The sequence below is a fragment of the Anguilla anguilla genome, chromosome 3 (assembly GCF_013347855.1).
Source record: "Anguilla anguilla isolate fAngAng1 chromosome 3, fAngAng1.pri, whole genome shotgun sequence".
Lineage (NCBI taxonomy): Eukaryota > Metazoa > Chordata > Actinopteri > Anguilliformes > Anguillidae > Anguilla > Anguilla anguilla.
Genome location: NC_049203.1, coordinates 31,376,728 through 31,404,300, shown reverse-complemented (window position 1 = coordinate 31,404,300; position 27,573 = coordinate 31,376,728). Strand labels below are relative to the sequence as shown.

Here is a 27,573-nt window from a genome sequence, read left to right as displayed (position 1 = left end):
TCATGGAAACACAGCATTACAAGTGTCCAGTACAAGTGAAAAGAGAAAAAGCTCAGGAGCACAAGGCAGCTCAGGATTTTTTTCAAGCCAACCCATGCTTGAAGCAGAGATTCCCTGGGTAATCAAGATGGTCATGTCACACTACTCATTCAACTCCAGCTCTGATGTGTCAGTCATTGTTGGTCAAATGTTCCCAGACAGTAAGCTTGCCAAACGGTTTTCATGTGGTGCAACAAAATCGGCTTACCTTGTACGTTTTGGCTTGTGTCCATATTTCAAAGAGCAGCTGATCAAATATATAAGAACAGCGCAGTGCTATGTAGTGTCTTTTGATGAATGCCTAAATAAAGTGATACAGAAAGAACAGGTGGATGTTGTTGTGGGGTACTGGAGTGAACGTGAAGGGAAGGTAGCTGTGTATTATTTTGATTCAGAGTTTATGGGACACTCAAGCAGAGAAGCTTTTGGAGAAAATCAAGAGAAACCTGTCACCACTTGATCCTAATAAGCTCTTGCAGGTCTCAATGGATGGCCCTATGGTCAACTGGAAGTTCCTGAGGATATTCCAATGGACAACGGCTAAGTGGACCCACATGTGCCAAAGATTATCGATCTGGGAAGTTGTGGTTTGCATGTTGTGCATGGAAGCTTTCAAAATGGAGAGAAAGAAACAGGTTGGAAGGTGGGAGATGTACTGAGAACTCTTTGGCAGTTGTTCCATGACTCACCAGCAAGGCGAGATGACTTCATTGAGGTGACCAAAACAACAACATTTCCTCTGAAGTTCTGTGTCCATCGATGAGTGGAAGAGTTAGCAGTTGCCGAGCCGGCAATAGAAGTGTGGCCAGCAGTGCAGGAGTACATCAGCAGCCACAAGAAACTTCCGAAAAGTAAAGTGCCATCATCTGCGTCCTACTGTACAGTAAAAGAGGCCACTGATAACCCTCTTTTTCAGGCTAAGCTCAAGTTCTTTTTTTGCATTTGTTGCTAGACAGCTGAAGTCTTTTTTGGAGACATTCCAAACAGATGCCCCAATGGTGCCTTTTTTTTTTTAGCAAAGGAGCTCCAGTCCACCCTGAGTGGCTTGCTGTCACGCTTTATCAAAAGGGAAGAACTGGAGAAGATAAAGACACCTGTCCAGTTGCTGAAACTGGACCCACAAGACAAAGCAATCCATGTGCCACTCAAACAGCTGGACATGGGATTTGCCACAAAGCAGGCATTGGAGAAGGCATCTGAAAAGCTCCAGGAAAATCCAGTGAATATACAGGTGTTCAAGAAAGAATGTCTCCTTCCTTGCTGTGACCTGCAAGAAAATAATGGAGAGAAGTCCTCTTATGTACCCGGCAGTGTGGCACATGAGCTCCCTTGACCCTGTGACCATGGTAACAGAAGTTGAAAGTGCAATAGCAATATTTGAGAAACTCAGGTTCTCCTCAATGCGGGATGGTACACTGCCTCCGAGTGTGACAAAGTTCTTGCTCACTATGAAGCATTCTCATTGCATGTCAGTGCAAACCATAAAGCAGAGTTCCAAGATTTTTTTTACACCTGCAGGCTTGATGAATTTATTGGAAGATTTGTCAGTGGCAGAGCAGAGTATGCAGCACTGTGGGACCTAATGAAATGTCTCCTCACACTGTCTCATGGACAAGCTGCAGTAGAAAGAGGGTACTCTGTCAACATATGCTTGTAGAAAACCTGAAGGAGAGGACTCTAGTAGCATTGCGCTTGGTCCAGGATGCAATGGCTGGGCATGCAATAGATGAAGCCATGCCAAAAGACCTCATTCAACACTGCAATGGAGCAAGGATGAGGTATGTGCAGTACCTGGAGGATCAAAAGAAGAAAAAAGACCAAACTGCTAATGAGAAGAAAAGAAAGGGCCTCCACCATGAAATGGCAAATGCCAAAGCAAAACAGCAAAGAATAATGCAAAGCATTGAGACGATGCAGAAAGAGGCAGACGAAATGGCAGTCAGGGCAGAGAAAAAACAGGACTTCACATTGCTGTCAAAACCAAATGCCTCTCGCAAAAGTGTTACAGAGAAAAGGGAAGAACTGGCAGCTCTAGCAAAACTCTGGAAAACCTGCAGGAGAGTGTCAAGAGACTACACTAAACTCAATGAGGAACATTTTTATTTGAATGTGACATTTGCTTTGTTTTATATTGACTACGTTGCAGGATGAATATCCATGATACAGCAGGTATATTAGAGTTACTTAAAAATGAACGTTTGTGGCCACAGATATTTGGATGTTATTCAGTTCTATTTAGGCCAATTTATGTTAGGCTATGCACTGATCTTCCTGATTATAATAATAATAATAATAATAATAATAATAATACTAATTTTTTTATTTTTTTTTAGTAAAGCAGGTGCCAGATACTTTTGCTGGCTCTTTATTTTTTACTTAACCTAATTTTTATTTTTTAGAGAAAGTAAGAGAGAAAGCTGAGGTGAGAGTTGCCCAAACCATCATTGTAACTTGGTTATACTAATAAAGTGAAGTGCTGTACATCTGCAGGTGTGTTTGCATTATTCTATGATCAATTTGTCATAATTTCTAAGCATGTAAGAAATAATTTCATAGATAAATTATAGCTATAGACTGCATGTCTTTTAAATCAGATTTCCACACAGAGGAACATATTAGTGTATGGTGCGATCCCTGTCTATCATACCAGCTAGATCATCACTGAAAATGTCCTGGAAAAGTCCTGGATGATCTCTAGAAAAGAGTGGGGACCCTGAAGATGCCTAACCTCTTTAAGCTTATTAAGAGGAGACTCAGGGATGATTTGATTGAGGCTTTTAAATTCATAAAGGGGATCAACAAAGTGAACTACAAGAGATTCATCAGGTTGAGTTCTGTTAGCAGAACAAGGGGATATAAATGGAAATGAACAAAAGGTAGCTTCCATACAGACATTAGGAAAAAAAAATTCACACAGAGAGTAGTCAATGTGTGGAATAGTCTGCCAGGTCATGTAGTAGAGGCAGAAACTCTGGGGATTTTCAAGACTAGACTTGATACAGTGTTAGAAACTATCTAGTCTGTAAGTAATCAGAGCACTGATTTAGTTAGGAAAATGGCAAACTTTGTTGAGCTGAATGGTCTGTTCTCATCATTATATTATGTTATGTTATAACCAAATGCTTTTAGTTTTACAAAGATGGAAATGAGTGGCAGATACAGTCACTATTTTAGTCTCTGATTACCTTCTGTGTACATTTATGCAGGTGAATGCAAGTATTTGTATGTTACAAGGAGAGGCTTAGGCAGGTGGACCCAAATCTAGAGCAAAATGCAGGTAGGTGCAAAAACTCAAAGTCTTTACTAGTAAAACGCAGCAACAAAACAAACAGGAGTGGCACATGAGAAAAAGGAGGTAATAAAGAAAATAAAGTAGAGAGCATACAGGAAAAAACAGAGAACTTAAGTACAAGAATATATACAAGAGGCTGGTTAACAGTGCTAAAGAAAACGCGAAGACTGAGCCAAGACCAAGGGCCATATTTACTAAGTATGCCGCAAATTACCGTCAGTGCTGCATGTTTTCAGATTTGTGGGGTATTTACTAAGACATTACATTACAGGCATTTGGCAGACGCTCTTATCCAGAGCGATGTACAACAAAGTGTATAACCATAACATTACATTACATTACATTTATTTGGCAGACGCTTTTATCCAAAGCGACGTACAAAAAGTGCATTTCATGGTCATAGACAACTACTAAACACAGGTTCAGTCAGATATAATAGTTATTTTGTACAGCTATTTCTAGCCAAGAACACAGTTTAGTTCACACAGTGAACACTATTCTGACCTAACCTCTGCAAAGCCAACTAGGCAGAAGAATAAGCTACAGTATTAGGACAAATACAAATTACCAAAAGTGCTGGGATGGGGCAACATGTAACAAGTGTCATGAAAGGGGGGGGGGGGGGTGGATTTAGAGTGAAGAAGATGGGTAGTGAGGGGGAGGTTCGGAGAGGGACGGGGAGTTCGTTCTGTAGTGGCTGTATGGCACAAGCTGGCAGGCTTGCAAGGAGAGCGTTGCAGTAATCAAGGCGAGAGGTCACTGTAGCCTGGACGAGCAGCTGGGTATAGTGTCATCAGGTGTGGTCGAATCCTTCTGATGTTGTACAGAAGGAATCTGCAGGACCGTGATGTTGCCTAACCAGGAACAAGTGTGTCGAAAACCCTAGAGAGAAGTACCGTTCCAAGTGCAGGGAACAACCGCATAGTTTAACTTAGACCCTGTAGGTTAAACTGATTAACACGAACACAAACAAGAACAGCAACAACGCAGTCTATGCAAACATACAAGCAGTAGTTTTCTACCCATCTACAAGTGCACTATCAGTATTTAAAAGAACTTTTAACGGATTTTAATAACATGGTTAAGGATGCCAGAGCTACATATTGTTTCTAAATTTATATCAAGTAGTCGACGAAATCCTAAAATCTTTTTTGTTTGACACCATTAGTAACACTGTCTCTCCTGCATTACCCGCTGTTCCAATTTTTTCAGTTGATGAGTGCAACAACTTTCTCTCTTTCTTGGTAAGATAAAAGACATACGAGCAAACATCATTCCCTCTTGTCACCCCCCTATACCTTGCCCTTCCCAGCTAACAATCCTGGAGAGTTTTTCTCCAATCTCACTATAAGAGCTTACAAATCTGGTCAGTACTATGAAAACCTCCTCTAGTTCTCTTGACATTGTGCCCACCTCATTGTTTAAAAATGTTATTGCTTACATTGGCCCATGTGTGCTCTGACATCTCGTCATGTCCCAGCTTACTTCAAACAAGCCACTGTTCAACCACTTCTCAGAAAAACTAATCTGGACCCTTCTTTGCCCCAAAAATACAGGCCTATTTCTAAATTACCTTTTTTTGCGCCATATTGTATGGGCAGCAAAACACATCCTGAGAATAGTATGACTTGGTCAGCTAACATTAGCTAATGTTTGCTTTATGTCAGAAAACCTGACATTAGCTGGTTAGCAACATGTTCGTTTTTGATCGAACATAATAGTTGTCGAATTAACACTACAGACTTTATTTCATTAGAGTAACGTTAATGTTTTCAAATCACTTGCCTGTATGTAACATTACAATGTGGCTACCTTATCTAAACTTTGCTAAATTGGCTAACAAAGTCAATGTTAATACACTCACCTTTATATGCGTTCTTAAATTTGTGTTTGACGTCTTTGCAGTAAAGAGTGTATTTACTCTCGGCTTGCATAGCTCACAAGTAAAAACGTAGGTTTTGTCGGTGGAGCTAGTCAGTGTCATGTATTTGCTTAAGTATGGCCATGGTGATTCTTCTTCAGGCTGAGATTGGGGAGGTTTATCCATGATGACCTCTGTCGCTGTGTGAGCACTGAGCAACGCCTGCCCTTTTGCACATGCACTACACAAAGGTCAAGTGTGTGGTGGTGGCTGCCTGACGAATGCATTGCATGGCATGCCTTCACAGTGGTCAGGATGAAAGAAAAAGGAGGCAGGGCTGGTCAAAGGGGGTTCAATTACAGTAGAGAAGCAATGGTAAAATAAATAAAATAATAATTCCTTTCCTTTAATGGACCAAAATTGTTTGTAGTTTCAGTAGTTAACTACACAGAAAATGACAAAAAAAAGTAATTTAACTACTTGAATCACTATGCAAATATGAATGTAGTTGAACTACCAGCAAGCTACTGCAAAATGTAGTTAAACAACTAGTTTAATTACATGTAGTTCACTACTACCCAACACTGGCTGAATGTATGATATTCTGATTTGATTAAGATTGACTATGAATATGTAATTTTAATAATAATTAATTTAATTGTTAATTTAAGTTACCAATTTATAGTTTGTATATTTAATTTATGATACTGATTATTGTATACTGGCACCACCTGTGAGGATATTGATGTATATCTTCTACATGTTGGTATCCCACTATGAGAAGTAGCGGCATGTCCCCTACACTGTGTTGACATAGCCTCATCTTCTGGGTGCTGTGTTAAGAGACAAGAAACACCAGATTGGTCCATATGGTCAGCTATTTGCTTTGTAAAAGCTTACCTGGAAGTTAAAGAAACAAACAAAAGCAGCTTTCCACATCTGTTTGGATGTTACCACAACGAACTTTGCGGTAAGTTGCTTGTGTGTCCGTTTTTTACATAGTCTTTTTTCATAAATAAAGACCCATGCTTCATAATTTGAGGATGTGGCTAGTCACACGTTTCCAATGCAAATGTGCTTCCTTGATTAACATTAGTATGTGCTGAAAAAAAACTACGTATGCACATTATAGGGCGTTTTCATTTATTGTTACAACCTCTAATACAATCATACGAATTAGGTTTTAACTGTATCTGACTCATACGTTATGAATGTAACTGAAATGGCTAATGACTACCGACAAGTCAAAACTGTTTGGAGTAAAATTTCATAGTGCTAAACTCAATATTTTCTGAATAAATCTAAAAATCTAAATCTAAAAACTGTTACATTTATGGGACTCTCCCCTACTATAACACACTGACAATGTCTCCTCTTAAGAATGGCCATTCTGATCATGTGCCGGAAAGAAGTTAACACCCGCTTTTTTTGAAGATGCAATTACCTTTGCCGCAAGGGCCACCAGCCATGAAAAATCATCTGTAGCAGGTCATATGCATACATTTCCATTCTCTCCTCCCATATTTTTGCAGTCTACTGTCAGAACACCATAAAATACATATGCATTAACCCAAACAAGCACATTTAAGGGATTCTGGATTTTTCTTGTTTTACCAGAGCAAATCGTCATTCATCTTTCACTAGATAAACTATGGGGCATACTTTTACAGTAGTTAGCAGTCAGTTTGGGAAACTTGGCCAGAAGAAGTCCGTACCAGTTCATCGAACACATTCTCATCCCAGCTTGTCACTATTCGACGCGTTGGACAGACTTGGGCGTCTTCGGTTGACGAGTTAGGTAGCCCATTGAATTGAATTACCACTTCGGCGGATTTTGACGCTATGGACAGACAGTAGCCGGAACCTCAGCGCAAATTCGGAGCTCCTATTTGTAGACAATAAATACTATTGTGACCTATTCAAATTGAACTACTTCAAATCACATACACATATACCGAAATATACCAGAAAGTATTTCATTTTAATACTATAGACTGCACGGATAATTATTTTAAAACATCAACATAAACCTAGGCTAATGCATGCTGGGTGACATAGTTTATTTAAGTAGGTAGTTGGACCTCATCTTTAGATTAGATGTGAATATTTGTTGTAGCTTAATAAAAATCAATTTTAATTAATTTTAATCTGTTTGTGAGTTGTACATTTTGATAAAGGTTGATCCAACAGTGTGCTCTGCCTATCAACAAATTTGGCAATTTAATTGATAATTGATATCTTAGATAATAATTACCAAATTAAATCAAATAAATATATTTTACATGTTGGATAAGTGAGGTGTTTCAACTGTCGATGCACTTGTGTTCAACATTCTAGCCCACTCCTTCGTGCTACCCTGTTTCAGCTTATTGATGTTTGAGAGAATTTGTTTATTCAATGCTACAACATCTTAATGGGGTCGAGGTCTGGACTTTAACTTATCTATTCCAAAACCCTGATTATATTCTTTTTCAGCCATTCATTTGTAGATTGTGGAATGAATGGTGTCCTCAAGATCATTGGGCCTCATTCACCAATATCTTCCTAAGTTTTTTCTTAAATTTGTTCTTGAGAAAGGTCCTAAGAAAAGTCTACGTCAGATTCATGATGTGTTCTTAAACCACAGAATTTTTCATACATGTATTCTTATAATGAGGAATCCCATTGTCCTCGTAAATTGAAAGCGCGTGCCAGTTGTTCCTAATTAGCATAGGTAAATGCCCCGCCAATTCCCATAAAAGGGCATGAGACTGCAGGGCCATGTGCACGCACAGATTGTGCATTCTGACGGTCATCGTCTACCAAGTCGTGTTTACGAGGTGTTTGCGTTCGGGCGGTCATGGCAACTGGTAAATTTATCACATGAACAATACGAATGTCTGCTGGGGATGTAAAGAGGGTAGACCAATGAGATCACCCACTGTTGGTCACATGATAAATTTCCGACATTCCGACTTGACGAGAACCTGCTGAACGCACGACAATGGAAGCGAGGACTCTGTTGTTTGTTGTTATTAGCGGCATGACATTAACAGAAGGTACTTGGTACATGTAGGCTAACTGTTAACAATCATTTACACACATTATGATAAAGAAATTAAAATTATACAGATATATTTACCATTAACCTGGTACATTGTTTCTGTTTGCCAGTTGTCCACCATGAAGTGTTAGTGTAGTGTTTATTTATTTTAAAAGACCACAATGCTTTGTAAAATAATGAAAATAATTATTACAAAAATATTATAAATGATAAAAATGTTACTGTAATTTAAATCCTATGATATTATACAACTGTAGAATTGAAGAAAATGCAATAACAAATTATTTTGCACAAACATGTCAGCACTCAAATGTGTGTACGTGTGCTCTTGAGTGTGCATAGATTCTGTTCTTACCTAAGAACAAATCCCAAATAAGAAAACATTGGTGAATGTCAGAATCTTCGTGAAAACTGAGTAAGTGGGTTTTAAGAAGAAAATTCTTCTTAAGAACGGTTGGTAAATGAGGCCCATTGTCTTGTTGCAGGATCCACTTTTGGCCAAGCTTCAGCAGGTGGACAGATGGTCTCACATTTTTTCTCTAGAATATGTTGTTATAGAGAGGAATTTATGGTGAACTCAATGGGCCTTATTCACTAAACTTTTCTTAAATTATTCTTACTATTGTTCTTAAAAATGTTCCTAAAATTGTTCATAACACATGTTCAGACCTTTGTTTTTGTGCATATCCCAGGTGTATGAAATGATGAATGCTAGCTGTTTGTAAATTTTATGCACAATCCTGCTCATGTGATTAGCATAAGGATACAGTCATAAACAAGGTAAGATTAAAAAAAAAGATAAATTCTGAAAGGTTAATGGAGATGTTCTTACATACAGTTTACAATGAAATGTGCTCATACGCACGTTTTGTGAATGAGTCAGTGACCTGTGAAAGCCTGTGAAAACCACAACAACCAGAAAAACAAACAAACATGAACACCATGAATAATCCTCCTCACTAATAACACCGGAGCAGGCACTCAGCTTTAATTATCTGCTGGGCTCAACACACACACGCACACACACACACACACACATCCAAACATAATGCAGGCATGGAGAGAGAGAAAACTTTACCTTGCTGGCTCGTCACTTGTATCCATGGTACTGGATAATAGCTGGGGACCTTTTGCAGGATTAACACTGTACTTCTGGACAGGACAGTCTTTACGGACATGGTGCCCCCTGTAAGCTTTAACAGGCAGTAATACAGAACTCCATATCATTTCGTATCAAGTCATACCTCAAAATTATGCTACACATGACACAGTTGTACATTCTGGCCAACACAATTTACTGAAATATTTTTGTTCAGAAAACTTTTTCTTTATTTTGTTCCTCTTGGAAAATGTTATCTCTCATTAGTTCAAGTTTGTGGACACAAAGGGTCAAAACATGTCCTGGGTTTAGCACTTGCAAAAAAAAAACACAAATGAAGGATCCAGTAATCAGTTTAATTTTCGCAAAACTTAAAGGGTGAATGAAAGCTATATTAACAATAACAATTATGCCTTTCAAGACAAATATTTAATCAAGCAAAAAGCTCACAATTAGGATGGCAGGTATGCCATCCTACCAAGTTACGCTTTGGAAGAGCGGTATGCCCCATACCTATACAGAACCAAGAGTTTGGTTTCCTACAGAAATAACCAAAATGACCACGGACTCTCAGTCCTTAAAAACATTCATTTCTGTACCTTCTGACCTCATGTCGACAGAATTCACAAACAACTTCACCGGGCCACACAATAAAGCCCCAAACTTATGAGATTTAGATTTTTTTCCTTCTACCTCTCCTTTCCTGGCTACTACATCATGCTCCAAGGCCACAAACAACACATCTCCCCATTGGAAATTTAGCTACACCAGCCAATCAAAACATCACACACACACAAAATGGGCACATACATTTTTAACTGAAAAAAATGTGTGGCCACTGTGGCTACTTTGCTGGTGGCTCGCTGGTAACACACTTGCCTAAGGGATTTTCAAGGCCCACGATCGAGTTCCACCTAAGGCTCAGGCAAATCTCGAACTCATTATGAAACCTTATTTGCTAACTAAAAATTGCCTATTACTTTGGAACTATTGCTTTTGCAACTGTATAATCCTTGTGGGAACTCATTTATATTCCTGGAATCCATTCTCTATCATTTCACATGCAAGTTCCTCATAGTAGCATTTCATGACTACAGATGAATATTGGTTGTTTCCCAGTGTGCCCTAGGCTGAATACAGACGGTATCTAAACGTCTGAGAGGATGGAAATCTAAGTTGACAGATAAATGCACAAAAGTTAGCTCTATTTACCACTAATGCACTCATACTTTACCCTGATATAGCCTGCTTATGTCCTAGCTGTCTATAAAACAATCACATTTCAACCAAACCTAGTGCTTTCATCAAACATATAGACTGTATTATGTTATACCAATGTGGTTGCAATGTGAAAGCTTTCTAGCTGGCTAGGATTTAGCCAGGCCATATGGAAGTAAAACCTGAGCTGAATTAGGATGGAATAGAGCTAACCTAGTCCTTTATGTCATGTCAACCTTGTCCAAAATACCATGTCAAAAGATCTACATTCCATCTATATTCAGGCATGTGTTTACTGGGCTACATTCTTTGAAAGTACAAGCAAATGACAGCATTAAAGAGCAACTTTTTATTGCAAAGCCATTCATGGCCATTTAATTAAGTGTTTATAACTTTATTCCCTTACGCAATATTGACATTCAAATTATATCAAAATGTTCAATGTATATGTTTAGCAAAAGTCACGAACGGGGAGCCATATGTATTTCATGATGGCAGATGTATTGATTTCCTTAAAAAGTTACAACAGCTGACGGCTGTGGCGTTTCTTCTGTTTAACTACTTTTTTTTATTAGGCTAATGTAGGTAACGTAACCTGCAAACAGCACATGTCTAAATGTTTGCTATCCCTATTCTCTACTGACATACAAACCATTAGTACGTTTGTTGTGTCTACAACACCCCATTAAAAACACTTCCATTTATAAACATGACAAACACTTTCATAACTAGCAGTGTGTGGAAAAAACAGTAGGTACGTTTACGCACAAGCCCTTAGTTGCATTTGAGACGCGTTAAACATCAGAGAATACGGGCATTTCACTGTTTTTTTATATATCGTTCAAGTAAACTCATCTTGGTCAGGGAAAAACATATTGTTTAAACTATTCAATTAAATAATTTGTGGTCATTTCTTTGGTACTACTATTATTATTTTCTGATATGCAAAAATTGCTGGGAAATATGTCTGTGCATGCTATTTCCAATGTAAAGTGTCTATTTGTCACTACTGTTACCTACGGTTTTGCTGGTCAAATTGTAAGGTCAGCTAGCTAGCTGAGGAAAAGAGCAAAGTCCTATCTACAACTAAACTTATAAAAATTGCTTATCAACCTTATAAATGGAAAAAGTGGATCTCAGAAGAGAAAACAGAAAATGGACCAGGAGAGAATGGTAGACAGAGTTGCCACAGTTGGACAGCTTTTTAAGAAAGCAATCGTCAAATCCACAACTTAACTGTGTCAAAAAGTCTCACCACAGGTATATCAACAACCTTCCTAGCTCAACTGCTGTCATTCAGGCCATGTTTTAAAACTGAGAGCATCAACACTCAAACCCATAATGCTTATTGCATCATCCGGTAACCTTTGGTGCGGGGTGTACGCTACTGCAGTTATGACATTGCCTGTCACAGTAGCAACAGCAGAGCATTGTTTAAATGAATGAATCATTTTTCAAATTCAAATTAATCAAGAACTACCTGACGCAGCATTTGCCATGAGAGACTGAAAGAACTTGCTATAGCCTAGGCTACTGTCTGTCAAGAGCGTCAGAGCTCAGGAGCTGAAATTGAAGGAGATTGCTGATAATTTTGTAAATGAAGCCTGGTCAGATGCCTGTAAAATGAGTGAGTCCATGAAGTGCTTTTCAAGGGAATTTGTCTTTGGTTTCTGGTGGTGCCAGCCTGTTATAGTTTGAATTGTTGCCACCGCGCCATTTGTATCAGTAATTTTTTTTTTTTTTTAAAGCAAAGCGCCAGTGCTAAATGGTAAACCTTGATCATACTGTAAAATTTCTGCTGAAGATAACCATAATCCATGTGTTTCTTAAAGAGTTAGTTCACATTTTTACATCCAGGGCCGCTGAATGACTCATCACTAATTATAGGATAATAACTCCTTTATGCACAGCATACTCTGCTTGTCCTTAGTTTTGTTAGCCAAATAACATTGATATTGAACAACAGCTGTATAAATATTATGATCAAGAAATAACATGTCAGACTAATATCTGCATCAAAAGAATGCAGTGTATATCCCCTCCATTTTAGCTCTTCTTTTGTGCGTAAAACATGCCAAATTCCACATTAACACAACCTTTGAGTCCGATATTAACCTCTTGGCCACAAGAACATATTTGAGCATGTGGAGTACATTTTCAGTACATTTTCAGCTGCTAATTAATTGCTAATTGCATAAATATGGACCATCGCGTAGTTCTGGCAGGCCACGAGAGTCAAGCGCTCCGACTGAATCAGCTGATGGCTCAGATGAGTGATGTTCGCCTATCACAGTACATTCACTAACAGGGCGGTCTACTTAAACAGCCAGAACAGAGCCATACCGCCAAACTTAACTGTATTGCCGCTATTGTCAATAAAGTTCTACTTTGATGACAGTGGTCCTGACAGAAACAACAGTAGTGAAAAGAGCTTTACATTAGAGTTGTAATATTAGCCATGCGGGAAAAGAAAGCTTAAGCACATTGCTGAGATGCAACTCTATTTTTCACAATCTAATCTGGTTGATGGCCAGCAGTCCTCCAGCCCTGCTGAGATCTGAGGGGCAAAAATGCAGATGCAGTCCACTTCACAGACTGGGGGTTCGAGGTCAATTTGATCATTGTCAAGGTACACTATTTCAGATGGAAAGTTTGATCTTGTTTCTGGTATGCAAGCATACTGTAATAGGACAGGAATTTGAGAGAGGAAGTCATGAGGAAACAGAGGAAATAAGCCCCTCTGTTGCCTTTTTACTGGGAAAGAGATAAAAGGAAAAGAAGGGATCACAGTATGTGCAATATACTCTATTGAAACACTGAGACCAAATCCTGCCCAAAACTTTCAAAAGCTTCTTCATACATTATTAATTAATTATTTCATATGAGGCTTACTGAGATCAAAAGGGAATTGCACAAAAAAAGTTTAGAGGCCTTCATGAGGCCTTTTTATGTTGGTCACTGAAAAAAAGATGTTTTTCTCAGATGTACTGACAATCATGCACAGATGTCCTTTCTGTCACACAGTGGTCTTTAACAGACACATGGAACCTTATTTTGTAGTCAAGGCAGTTTTTAGTAATTTTGTGATTGGAGACTGTAGTACACCTGCAGTGCAGTTTGATTGAAAGAGAAATAAATTACCTGTGGGTGTGCTGGATGTTTAGTTTCATTATGAACAATCAGCTTGACTGCCATTTTTTCCCCTCAGTAGCACTGCTTCAAGGTCATAAGCGAATTGACACTTGTTCAGGAGATGTAGCGTTACCACATGTGGATTTATGACACCCCAAAAGTCCACATCCAACATGAGAAACATGTGGAACTCATTGCTTGATTAGTTTATTATTGGACTCTTAGTTTGATTAAAGCCTAAAGTATTGATTTCTTATGGTTAATTTAGTTATTTTTTGTAATACTAGGCGGCACTATTTTCTACTTCAATTATGTTTCACTGATGCACTTATTTTCACTGATGCACAGTAAGAAGAGTGGTCATAAGTAAGCTGTGACACCATCTTCTACCCCAGTAATCTCCATATAGACCCAAAGCGCTGTCATTCGTTTGTGCTGATTTGTGCTTCTTCCACTCTGTGAAATAATTTGGAGTAATTTAGGGTGGAAAATTACATTACATATTATAAAATTAAATGTTCAGTGTCTCAAAAACCATACTGACACAAAACATGTTTCCAACAGAAATGACAACAAACAAATCAACACAAACACAGCAGGATTGACATTATTCCTTGTCTGACTGCATGGGATGGCACCTTCTCTGTAAAGTTTAAAAGTTGTCTAGGTAGATTAAAACACAAAGACATTATTCAACACAAAACATGCAAACCACCAAATACTTATTACTTATTGACATAACCCCCATTGTGCCACCCAACCCATGTTGAGAGAATAGGGTTCACTGCAGACCACTAAACTACCAAACCAACATTCAGTTTCTGCAGGACAAAATGAGCAATTCCACTTCCCAAGAGCATCTGTGCTACCATTGTCATCAAAATATGGTCAATGGATGCTTTTAGCTTATCTTATGAATGCATGATATTAGGTAATGTTTTTAGACACAAGGACATGCTTACTGGGTGCAAATGCCCTGCTGGGATTTCTTTGATAGTTTGTGATGTTTTGAAACAGTGTCAAAGTGTACGCAGTTGATTTACCCGATTGTATGCAGACAGCAGCCTTTTCTCTCTCCTTTTTTATTTGTTTGAGATTTTGACGGGCAATATAACCTCTCCAAGCTGAGAACAGAGACAGATTGCTGATGAGTCACTGGAAAAGAATCAAATTTCACACACATAAAAGACAAAACAAAGTTTCAACAAGAAAGTGGATCAAAATCCCATGGCCATGCTTGCTTCTTAAACATCCCTTTTAAGGCCAGACTAAGTTTCTTTTCTGTGTCTTTTGTGAAACATTCCTCTAAACATTGCTCTTAATCTAAATTGACTGGTAACATTAGTTACTAGCTGCAAGTATAAAATTTGACAGTTCTCAAGTGCACCTCACTGTGGGATGAACACTCTACTGGTCGATCATGATAAGTGGTGCTTACATGATTGGATGATGATGGCTCCATGGGTCCTCTTCTCTCTCTCTCTGCGGTAGCGCCGTGCCCCCAACCAGCCCTTGGTGTAGGCCTGCATCACCACCACCCATGTAATCACCTCTCTCAGCAGCAAGTTCAGCTGCTCCACATGGTAGTACTTCAGGAAGACCTGTGAGACCAGACTTGGTTACCTCTGAGAAACCAAATGTGGTTACATCTATGAGAAACCAGTCTGGGCCAAGTCTATCAGAAATGAGTTCAGGTTACCCCTGTGAATGACCAGCCCAGCTTTGGAAGAAACCTGTCCAAGTCACCTCTGTTAGAATTCTGTCCAGATTACCTTTGTGAGAAACCACTCCAGGTCATCTCTGTAAAAAACACTCAATTTCTTGTGTAACAAGTCCAGGAGCCTGATTTATGAAAAGGTCTGAAGATCAAATTGGATTTAAATAGGGGTTTACACAGAAAACCATGACTAAGTAATTATTTATAAAATCCCACTTTAATTTAACTTAGCATTTTAGGCATGAAGAGTGAAAGACACATTGCAAGATGTTGAAACTCAACCTTCTTTCAAGGAAATGGCTGTTATTGTCCATATTCACACGTTCACACAAGTTCAAACTTGAAGTTAATGCAAGATTTACATGTCACGGGCATATAAGACAGAGATAGGCCACTTTAAAACAATGTGAGCAACTATTTTCAGTCTCAGTTATTTTTATAAATCCAGAGTAAGTACAACTTTGGGAATGATTTTAAGATTTTGTTTAAGTTCATGCAAATGTAAGGCCATTTTTATAAATGAGGCCACAGGTCACGCACTCTCATGTCCATCAAAGCCAACAACAATTGCAAAGGGGGGGGCATTGGTACCTTTTTTTAATGAAAAAACATTTATTTGAACTTGGCTTTAAATTACTTTTTTAAACAACTAATATCAACAATTTGGTCTGTGAGGCTCATAAATAATGCACCCATAACTAAGGTTTTTGTAGTTAAGACCAAAAAGAAAGGGGATCAAAGGGAGGCCTTTTGTTTTGTATGCAAGGGAGCCAGCCAGGAAAACAGCCTCTTCTAAGCGGGCAGGGAATTTCTAAGTAAATCCTCTGGGTGTCTTGAATGGAAGAAACAAGCTTTGAATAATCCCTTGGTTGGTTCTCCTTTACCTTGGTCTTCCCCAACACCCAGTTGTCGAGTTTTGCCTGCTCCAGGATGGCAATAGTATTCTCTCTGCTGATGTCTGGCATTTGGTGAGCCCGGAAAGCCAGGTAGTAATACCTGAGATTGAAAGGAAAGGCAAGTTTAGTGGGATGTTCCGAGTAAAAATGATTTAAACCAGAGACCTTTAAGAACAAACTAAAAATCCTTTTAAAAAGCTAATCAATTATTTATGCACTAAACGTGGTCATATTTGTTTTCTGGGCATGTGTGTGTGTGCGTGTGTGTGAGCACAGATTTTCATTATTGTCAAAAGAGGTAGAAAGATATGAGCAACAATTGTCCAGTTAGTTTCAATGATTTCTGAACTCTTTAAACTGTTAGTGAAGAAAAATAAATACTGCTTATAATTGTTAGTCAAAATTAAGGACAAATGTCAACTGATTCATAGCCATAGTCTCTTTACAGAAAATGTACAATCAGTGGCCACATTTCTAGTATCGGGTAGTACCTCCTTCTGCCTCCAGAAGAGCATAAATGCTTAATGGCATGGATTCAAAAAGGTGTGGAAAACATTCCTTAGGGATTTTGGTTCATGCTGACTCGATAGCATCTGGCAGTTCCTACAAATTTTTCGGGCACCCGTTCTAGCTGTGAACCTCTCATTCTGTCTCATTCTAAAGGTGCTCTATTGGCTAGAGATCTGGGGACTGTGCAGGCCATTGGAGTAAACTGAATTCATTGTTATGTTCATGGAACCAGAAAATGCAAGCTTTGTGACATGATGCATTATCCAGCTGTAAGTATCCATTGTAGAAAGGGTAGAATGTGGCCATAAAGGGATGCACATGGTCAGCAACAATGCTTAAGTATGCTGTGGCATTAAAATTATGCTCATTTGCTATTAAGGTGGACTAGGGGCCTAATGTGCACCAAGAAAACGTGTCCCCATAGAATTTCACCACCACCACCAGACTGTACTGTTGACACAAGGCAGGATAGACCCATGGATTCTTGCTATTTACGTCAAATTATAACCCCACCATCAGCATGTTGCAGCAGGAATTGAGATAAGTCTGACCAGGCAACAATCTTTAATTGTCCAATTTTGTTGATCATGTGCCCAATGTACCCATATCTTCCTGTTCTTAGCTCACAGGAGTGGAACCTGGCATGGTCTTCTGCTGCTGTAGAAGATCCACTTTGAGGTTCGATGTGTTGTTCAGTGATGCTCTTATGCACACCACTATTGTAAAAAAAACCTGTTATTCAAGCATTTGTGGTCTTTCTGTAACTAAATAAGTCTGTCTATTCTCCTCTGACCCCTCTCATTAACGAGGCATTTTTGGCCACAGAACACCCACTCACTGGATGTTTTTTGTTTTGTTTTTTGTTTATCACACTTGGTCCGGCTCCTATCTGCATGGAGTTTGCATGTTCTTCCCGTGTTCAAACTGGGTTCCCTCCGGGTACTCCAGAGGGTACTCCCCAGTAGTGAAGTAGCTAGGATGGGTCAAACAAAGAGGACAAATGACCCCATGCTGTTAATAACGTATAAATTAACGTAAAGTCACATAAGAATCTAGTGTTACAATTCACGCAGCTTTCCCATTCTTATTTTTGGTTGAACGAAAAACTAAACCATGTCTGTATGTTCTATATATTGAGCCACATGATTCGCTGTTTGGAGGGTATTTGTGTTAATGAACAGCTGTACCTAATAAAAGGGGGCCTGCCTGAGTCAACTGTTAGTGCTGATGTGGTGAAGTGGAAACGTATAAACGTATATCTTGGCCAAGAAGCGGTAGGCCACACAAGCTCACACTCACTGCAGAGTTCCAAACTACCTCTGTAAACAACGGCAGCACAAGAACTGTTCATCAAGAGCTTCATGAAATGGGTTTCCATGGCCGAGCAGCCGTACAAAAGCCTAAGATCACCATGCGAAATTCCAAGCGTCAGCTGGAGTGGTGTAAAGCATACTGCCAATGGACTCTGGAGCAGTGGAAAGTTCTCTGGAGTGATTAATTATGCTTCACTATCTGGCAGTCTGATGGACGAATCTGGGTTTGGCAGATTCCATAGTGCCAACTGTACTGGCCTGAATAGTGCCAACTGTAAAGAGGAATAATAGTCTAAGGGTGTTTTTCATGGTTTGGGCTAGGCCTCTTAGTTCCAGTGAAAGGAAATCTTAATGCTACAGCATACAATGACATTCTAGAGAATTGCACTGCTTCCAATTTTGTGACAACAGTGTGGGGAAGGCACTTTCCTGTTTCAGCATGATAATGCCCTGACCTCTGCAAAGTGCCCTGACCTCTACGCCATCAAACACCTTTGGGATGAATTGGAATTACACCCAACATCAGTGCCCAGCCTCGCTAATGCTCTTGTGGCTGAATGAAACATCCCCACAGCCATGTAGCAAAATCTACTGGAAAGCCTTCCCAGAAGAGTGGAGGCTGTTACAGAAGCAAAAGGGGGCCCAACTCCATATAAATGCCCATGGTTTTGGAATGAAATATTCAACAAGTATATATGGGCGCGATGATACACAGATGGGTGACAAATTAAAGGAAAAACTAAAATAAAGTGTCTTAGTAAGGTGTTAGGCCACCACAACAGCTTCAATCCGCCTTGGCATAAATTCTACAAGTCTCTAGAACTCTACTCAAGGGATGAAACACTATTCAAAAGATATTCCCTCATTTGGTGTTTTGATGATAGTGGTGGAGAGCACTGTCTAACATGTCAGTCCAAAATCTCCCATAGGTGTTCAATTGGGTTGAGATCTGGTGACTGCGAAGGCCATAAAATATGATTCACATCATTTTCATACTCATCAGACCATTCAGTGACCCCTCGTGCCCTGTGGATGGGGGCATTGTCATCCCGGAAGAGACCACTCCCATCAGGATAGAAATGTTTCATCATAGGATAAAGGTGATCATTCAGAATAACTTTGTATTAATTTGCAATGACCCTTCCCTCTAAGGGGACAAGTGGACCCAGACAATGCCAGGAAAATGCCTCCACAGCATAACAAAGCCACCAGATCCCCTCAATGTTGGGGTAAGGCTTTTGCTATACATGCACTCGCCCACTTGTTGAGAATATGGTGAAAGATGACTCATCTGACCATATCACTTTCTTCCACATCTCTGTAGACCAGTTCCTATGGTTTTCACACATCTGATCTCTAAAATGTGTATTCTTCATTGTAATAAGAGTTTTATACGCTGCAACCCTACTGTAATATCCCTCTCTATGTAGCTGTCGAAGGACTGTTCTTGCTGACACGGCCTGATCACGTCCTGCATTGACATTCTCAGTCACCTGTTTGTCCTTACAGATCACACTAATGCATGAGCATCACTGTCATCAAATGTGCACTTCCACCATAATTTTTGACCCTATTTACTGATGTCTTTCCCATTGATCTAAAGGCAGATGTCACTTTAGTCAGTTTTCCTATTGAAACACTAGCCAGTTGAGCAGTCTTTGTGCCTGAAGCTCCTGCCATCCGTGCACCAATAATGAACCCACTTAAAAAGCCACTTAGATCTTTTCCTTCTGCCATCTTGATCAACTTGACCAACCTCAGCCTTTTTATACAAGTCACAGAGCATGATAGGATGTTAATTGTTTGATTGTGTCATGCAGTACACCTGTATGGGAACATTTGAATTTGTTGTTTCTCCACTCATTTATTCAGGTTTTTCCTTTAATTTGTCGCCCGTATTACAAACACAAATGAAGCTGTTTAAATGAAGAGTTTTTAAAAACCTGGCAGTAAGTTGCTAAGAAGTTGCTATATTGAAGCTACAATGGTTATGGCAAACCAGCAGGCTAATATGGAAATTTCAGTGGTGGCCTTATCAAGCTAAAAATTATGTTGAATCCTAGAGACTCATTGTCTCCTAGACAGTAATCCTAAATAGTAATAATATTTCAACTTTAGCTAATTTTTCATTATGGGTAGTCATATCAAGTGTTTATTTTATTTTATTACCAGGATGTTAAGGAAGACCAGTGCATTTATGATACCTCAAACAAGCCTCTTGATGTTCACAGTAGTTATCCTCTATTTCCTCCTGCAGGCCTACCGAGTTGTCTTTGAGAATAGCTATTGATACTTCATCAGCACAAACACATGACTAATTATACAATTTGGGACTATGCATTCGTGTGAAACACTGAAATCTTCATTTCAGTGTTTCACACTTCTGGATAGTCCCAAATAGCATGTGATGGATGGAAGTGAAATATGGATTGTAGGGAAGTTGTAAGGGATTTCTCTGCAGTCCTCTCTCCGAGGGCTCAAATGCTTTATTTCTACATAAGCTCCCAAATGAGTATGTGTCTGTTACTTTCAAGATTCCAACACTACTTCCACTTCCCTTCAGGGTCACCAGAAGTCTCATGCCAGATACTCATAATTTTATGTTCAAAGCTATAGATGACACTGGGGGGATTAACAACCTCCTTGCGTGTAGTGAAGGCATAGTAACGAAAGTTCATTTGTTGTTAACCACTCCCGAGGTGTGAACCTCCCACAGTGTGATAGCTTCGGACTGCGCCAGATCGGTGCCTAGATAATCGCTACGTATTCATATAGAGCACCACCGACGACTAGCGGGCGAGCACCCTTGGTATTTCAAGGCCACTCCATTCATGCCAGCGAATCGTGTTAAGAATAATTAGCAAATACCATTCCAATATCCAACGGGTCTGAAAAACACAAATTGAGTGCAGGCTATTAGAATCTTACAGCATTGCGTTTCTGAGATCCCTAGCCTGCACAACTAAGAAATAATTCTTCATCTTCCTGTAACCTGAACCAAAAGTAATTATGTTTGGTATGATCATCTTTTAATACTCACAACGCAGGTCAGGGGACAAAGTATATTGACCTGTCTTGCATCGCTAAATAATTATCCAACTAGATCATAATTTAAGAAATATTTACCAAAGTTATTGAAACTTGCCCCCCAATGGGAAAGGTGGACGTGATATGAAGGTGTGCCCTCCAAACAGCCAATGACAGCTCAGACCGCTCCCTCTCCCGGCCAGGTATTTTAAGGCTGTGTCCGAATAGTCAAAAAAATTACGTCCTATGTCTTTTCCTAACCACTTTTCCTTGACCTCGATGGAAAACGTCATGAGGTTAAGGAAAGATGTGAAGGAGAATTCAAAAGGACTGAGGAAAAGACAACTGCGGTGCTAAGAGAATCCGACTACACTTACACTAGGTTACATAATTATGCGACGGCAGATTTTATTGACCTGCGTCTGCCCTGGTAAAACTACAATGTTCCGAAGATGGACTACTAAAAGCACATCTTAGATACTTCGCCCCGTGCGTTCTTACCACGTTGTTTCATGCAGGCTATATAAACGTGGACAACCCGGTGAAAAATATTACTTCATTACCAAGGTGGGAATTGAAATAAAAAAGGAATATAGGCTACCAGTCACAATAGTGAAACGAAATGGTTGTCACATTCAGAATGGTTGCTCACGCTCACCCTCCTGTCCACTCATATTTATCAACATGAATCCCAATTAGTATGATTGTATGAAAATAATTCATTAAATTTAATGCAAGATAGGCATAACATGTTATGCCTACAAATTTACTTCTGTACATATCATCATTCGTAAGTTTCAAACATATTGAATTAAAAACATAATCTGGCTAAAAACGTCTCATATCCCTTTTTCTTGAAAGACAGACTTCTGTGTTATGGTTAATATGCTGATTATGATCTGATTATAAGCCTATGCATATAATAGCTTAAAGACCACCACACAACTCAGTCATGTTGATCGTTTTCGTGAACGGCCGAATGGTGCTTCGCTTTGAATGTTGCTGCCGTAAAGAATTGTGGGACGGTATTATCTCCTTTCCTTTCGTAAAGGACGGTCTAGTGCGAAAGGAGATAAGATAGGAAGCATTGAAGCACCTTTCCTTAGCATTTAGAGAATTCGAACAGCTTTTATCATGGCTGCCACTTAGATACTTCTGGGTCATTTCACTCAGTTAGGAACCTTCCTAAGCAAAAAAGACTATTCGGACGCAGCCTAAGTCATTGACAACCGAGGTTGGGCTCCTTTTCCTTTTTCAAATTTTTGCTTTTTTCCTCCATACCCGAGCCGGGGTTCACGTTGATTTTTAGGAAGCAACCCTAGCCTCAGTGTCCCCACCAAATTACCCTGGATTGCTGTACCATTGTACTTCCGAGTGTTTGCACCACTTTGGAACCGTGTATCTACGCCTTGAAGTGACGGGTTCATGTTGGGAGTCCGGTGTTGCCAATCAAGCTGGTCTAGTCCAAGCTGCATTTTCCGGCTTTGATTTTAGTGCGTGCTGCCTCAACCGGGTCTCGGGGATTGCTTTCTCTTCCCTCTTTCCTCTCTTCCTCTCCTCTCCACACTCTGACTCATAAGTAACGCAATAATTCAAAGGTTTAACCTACCGTTAGCTATTTATGCGTACCTCTGTACGAGGCCGGCAGTAGCAAGACAGCTGCCAGACTGTAAACCTAACTGTATGGTTAAAAGACCATTGTCTTATGAGTCGAGTGTAACTGATTGTTGTCTGTCTCATACTAATCATAGGCTACGGGCATAGAATTGTATTTATAGTGAGTTTTCGTGTAACGGTACCCAGCAACCTTGTTGAGATAGCGTATCACTTATGAACCATAATACTAATACTGTAACGTCTGACTCGTCACTACATGCTACATTATATGTATGAGTTGTATTGTGCTATACTGTGCCAGTATCCTATCCTATATTACAACCAAAATGGTTAATTTCTGGAATTATTTGTCATTAAAGCTTATATTTTTGTATATGTGTTTGTGTTTCCTCTTTCATGCTGACAGAATGATCCACCAACAAAGTCAGATAGAGACATCTGATTTCATAAGTGCTGAGGGTCAGTTCCCTCTAAATAATTTTAAGTGTTGAGTTTGATAAAGGGTGATCTCCAGTTATTCTGGGTTTATGATTCAGAGTGCTGTGCCACTAACATGGTAGCTGAGGGTAACCCCCTAATCAGTGATCCTTGAACACTGAACTGTAATTAAATTTGGAATAATCCAATAAATGAATTTAGATTTAATAACTCAACTAAGTACTATCAACTTTATGGCAGGATGTAAAAATATGCACATATTTAACTTATCTTGAGAACACAGGAAAAAGATTAGCAATTTACACACAAAAACACTAACACTAACACCTTGCACTTATACACACAAAAATAGTGTGACACTAACACAGATGATAGTGAAACAGGAGTAAAAAAAAGCATAAGGGGAAAGAGAGCACTGTAAGGCTACATGATTTAGATGATTCAGTGCAAATATTCTTTTTGAAAAAGTACATCACCCAAAAATTACATTTTTTAAGAAGCACAATATAGTAAACATTGCCCAAACAAGAAATAATGTATATTATCATCTGACTGATGAGTTTGCTTGGGAAGGTAACAATAAGATAGCCTTCTGCAAAACCAGAAAGAAAACATGGTATTCTTCCGCAGAGTACCATTCAAAATACACCAGGTTTCATTCAAGGTTTGTGGAGATGAATATTACACCCAGGACTGCATGCAGTGATAATTTATTAAACAAAATTGATGATGAAATTTGTCAACAAACGTTTTCATATTTGGTCAATACTGACAATAAAACCAGAGAACAAGAACATGCATTTTGTTTTATTCAATTTATTTATGAAAATGTAATGAAACTAAACTGATCTTTTGAAATGAAAATGACCATCAGCCATTTGTTTGCCTTCTCCAAATTAGTATACTAATGCGTAAAAAACAAAAACCCACAAAACTTATGCAATTTACTGTGAACCCAGCCCCTTGTGAAAAAATATCATGCTGAAGTATACTTCACTTAGTATACTGTATGCATGTACTTCAAGCATACTTCAGTGTGCTCTTTTGACCCACCTTAACCTCTTAACCCTAGTGGTCGGCACGCCGGCGTGCCCAGATTACTGAACTCAGACATTCAGAGCTACTGCAACCAAAGTATGAGTTAAAAACAGAAACGCTTTGTTTTAGTTTCATTAGTAGACGATACACGACAACTATGCCGAATACGGAGTTTCGCAGCGCCTCCATTGTCGATTTGGTCATTCATTTAACACGCACCCCCTCCCTGCAGTCTCTTCTACAACTACACCCCCACCAATGACATAATGGACAGTATTGTCTCTCTTGGCATTCATAAAAATATTCTTTCACCACTAAAAAGTTGTATTCCGTCATAGTAACAAGATAAACCTGAAAATAACCCTAAGATATGCCAATACAGCAGTGAAAACGCTGCTCACTGAATAACAAAATAAATGAGAAAAAGTAGGGGGCTCATTTATATGCTTTATAATGGACAAAAAGCATTTTATTCATTTTCGGAGAGATTTTGGATATGTTTCTGGACCCCTAGATATTTTAGACCACTGTACTGACAGAAAGCTTGTAATTCCCACTTGAAAATGATGCAACAGTGAGTGTCTTGAGTCAAAACAGTTGAATTGCAGTAAAATACATGAATATGTTGTGATTTACAGCAATGCATAATTTAGACATTTTGGTTAGATTTGCTGGGTACACTGCTTAGTTTTTGCTTTATACATCTATAGTAGTTTTTTAAAATGTATTTATTTATTTTTTTAATGAACTTATGGTCAAGAAGTTTTTGATCCAGCACATGTATAGTTTAACCTTCTGTATATATGCAATCTCTCAGTATTTCATTGCAAACTAAAAAAGTGCAAATTCATTTTAGATTTTTTGTCTAGACAATTGCATTTGTAGCATTTCATCCAAAATTATTAATATAAACTAATCTGCATTAGTATTGTAAATTGTACGAATGCCCTGCTTCATTTAAGCCATTTTGCAAGTCTCTGTGGTGTTCACATCTGGAGTTATAAATAGTAACTTTAAATAGAGTACCCCCTAAATGGGCAAGGATTTGCAAGATTTGGCATGTGCGCTAAGGGGTTAAAGAAAATATGCTGCATCATAGTATTGGTCCCATTAGTGTTATGAAAGTAGGTTGTGGAGAGTATTCTGGCATCTCAGGGCCAAATAATTTTATTGTGATTCAATACAAAAGGCTTTTAGGGTGCACTGAAAAATTCTGCACAGTGAAACTAACCTAAAAGATGATTTTATTTTATTATTTTATTATTTTAATTTTATTATTTATTGACCTTTCAGCATTATTACAGGTTCATAAAGACAGTTGTCATTAAAAACACTGAATTATTTTGCTGTTACAATAAAACATCAATACTAAGTAAACTAAAATTTAAAATATTGCAATTATCTAAGATGAGATCTAATCTCGTATCCCAAATTTAAAATCCGCTGTCATTTAGGAGTCGGCACATACAGGGGATTGGTGATCTCCTGTATCTCTCAGTTCGACATCTTGGGATGGCCAGTTTGTTTGAGTTCCTTGTCTGACGACCTGTGAGCTCCTCCCTGAGGGGGGGGGGGGTAGCCAGTCACTGAAGTTGGACTTTAGCAGCTTTCTGGCAAAGCCAAGACACGGTTGAGTGTGTCTCTCTGATAGAGTGCACAATCCGAGAGTGCAGAGAGCCTATGGGTACCCTGAGTACCTCTGGCCAAGTATGGTTTTACAAGCCCGTTTCTGTGTGCTTTCCAGCCTTTTAGCCTGGTCTGTAGTCAGGGGAGTGTGCCAGATTGGGACTGCATACTCCAGCACCGGGCGTACATAGCCTGTGTAGATGGAAACCAGTTCTGTGTCTCGGACACCAAATTTCTTCAGGCGACGCAGAGCAAAAAGCTTCCTGTTCGCTGAGGTCAGCATGTGGTCCACCTGACTGTCCCAACGCAAATTACTCTGGATGGTGACCCCCAGGACCTTGACAGTGTCACAGACTTCCAGGATGTTCTGGTCAATGGAGAGAGTCGGCAGGGCAGGTGGATGCCTCATGTGGGTGACATGTAAAACTTTACATTTCTTTGGGTTGAGTTTAATTTTGTGCTCCTCTACCCTTATACATAAGGCTAATGAAAAGCTTGGTGGGATTTTGTACTGATGTTGACTATGACTGACTACCTGGCTGTTGATCGCTGCCTAGCTAATTTCACTGCAATGTAGTTTAAGTCACTTCCTTCACATTGGCCTATTGTTAGTGGTCTTCCCATAGTAGAGGAGGTCCCTGTGGCCTTCTTTGTGTGTGGATCATGTCTTCCTCAGATTTGTTCTGTTTAAACTCCATTGTCAGGGAGACACTGGATTATATATCATGTAGGACAAGCAAGGATTAATTAAGAATATGTTTATACTTTGAATCTTAAATACCTTACCCAGCATGGCTTGAGGATGTCTGCCCTGATTGGGTGATGCCGGGTTAAGGTTTAGAAGAGAAGGGAAGGGGGGTCAGACTAATTTATGGCAAGGACTGGCCTACCTAAAGATTGCATTCAAACTAAAAGTAATGGGAAATGTTAGACATGTAGGGTCTCCGACCCCCGATATTGTGTCCTGTGTCATCTGGTTTGTCTCTTCGGAGGAGGTGAGACCCACAGATTGTCAGCCTAGATCAGTGGAATTTAAACTTGCCCCAGTCACATTTGCTTTGATGCTTGTGATGGGGAGGCCAGGCCACATTCTTATTCACTGTTTCCCTCTCTAAGGCCAAAATGTAAACACTACATATCCGACAATCACTTAGCTACTGCAGTTCACAAAATAAAAATGCAAAGACAGGAGCTGATCAGGGACGTGCAGGCAATATTGATGGTCCCCCTATGTTTTACTTTAATTCTGAATTTAGAAAAACAACAATGGCATTGTTAGAGAAAATATTCTTTTATATCCCCATGATTGACTGACTTTCATATATATATATATATATATCCTGTTGATACCTGTTAGTGCTTTGATGCTAAATACAGAGTGCACTCCTTGACAACATCAGACCTTTTTAAGTCTGTAATGTTCACAGAAAGTGCAGTTTAACCATTGCAGGTGTCTGTTTATTTAACTTCAGCCTACTGTATGGCTGACAGCAAGAATTACCCAGGCCTTTTTATGTATATAATGGGTGAAAAGGTGAGTCAGCTTTGTGGTTGCTAAATATATGTGCTTTGTTATCAGAAAGAGAACATACTGTGTTTATGTGGAACGCATGCATGTTCACCTAAATCCCCAGTGGCAGGTTTTGTAGAATTAGTTAGTATTAATAGAATTAGAAGTTATACAGAAATAATGTTATAACAGCACGC

At 39.2% G+C, this 27,573-nt stretch overlaps 1 protein-coding gene across 1 annotated transcript in view; it reads right to left on the bottom strand.

Moving 5' to 3' along the window:
* The window catches only part of myo3b (myosin IIIB), a 358,080-nt gene that overhangs the window by 106,422 nt on the left and 224,085 nt on the right, over window positions 1-27,573 (bottom strand). Inside the window, exons 19-22 of the mRNA XM_035410289.1 lie at window positions 16,286-16,397; window positions 15,123-15,285; window positions 14,728-14,808; window positions 9,314-9,428 (exon numbers count right to left, since the gene is read on the bottom strand). Coding sequence (XP_035266180.1) covers window positions 9,314-9,428; window positions 14,728-14,808; window positions 15,123-15,285; window positions 16,286-16,397 — 471 coding nt within the window. The remainder of the gene's footprint in view (window positions 1-9,313; window positions 9,429-14,727; window positions 14,809-15,122; window positions 15,286-16,285; window positions 16,398-27,573) is intronic.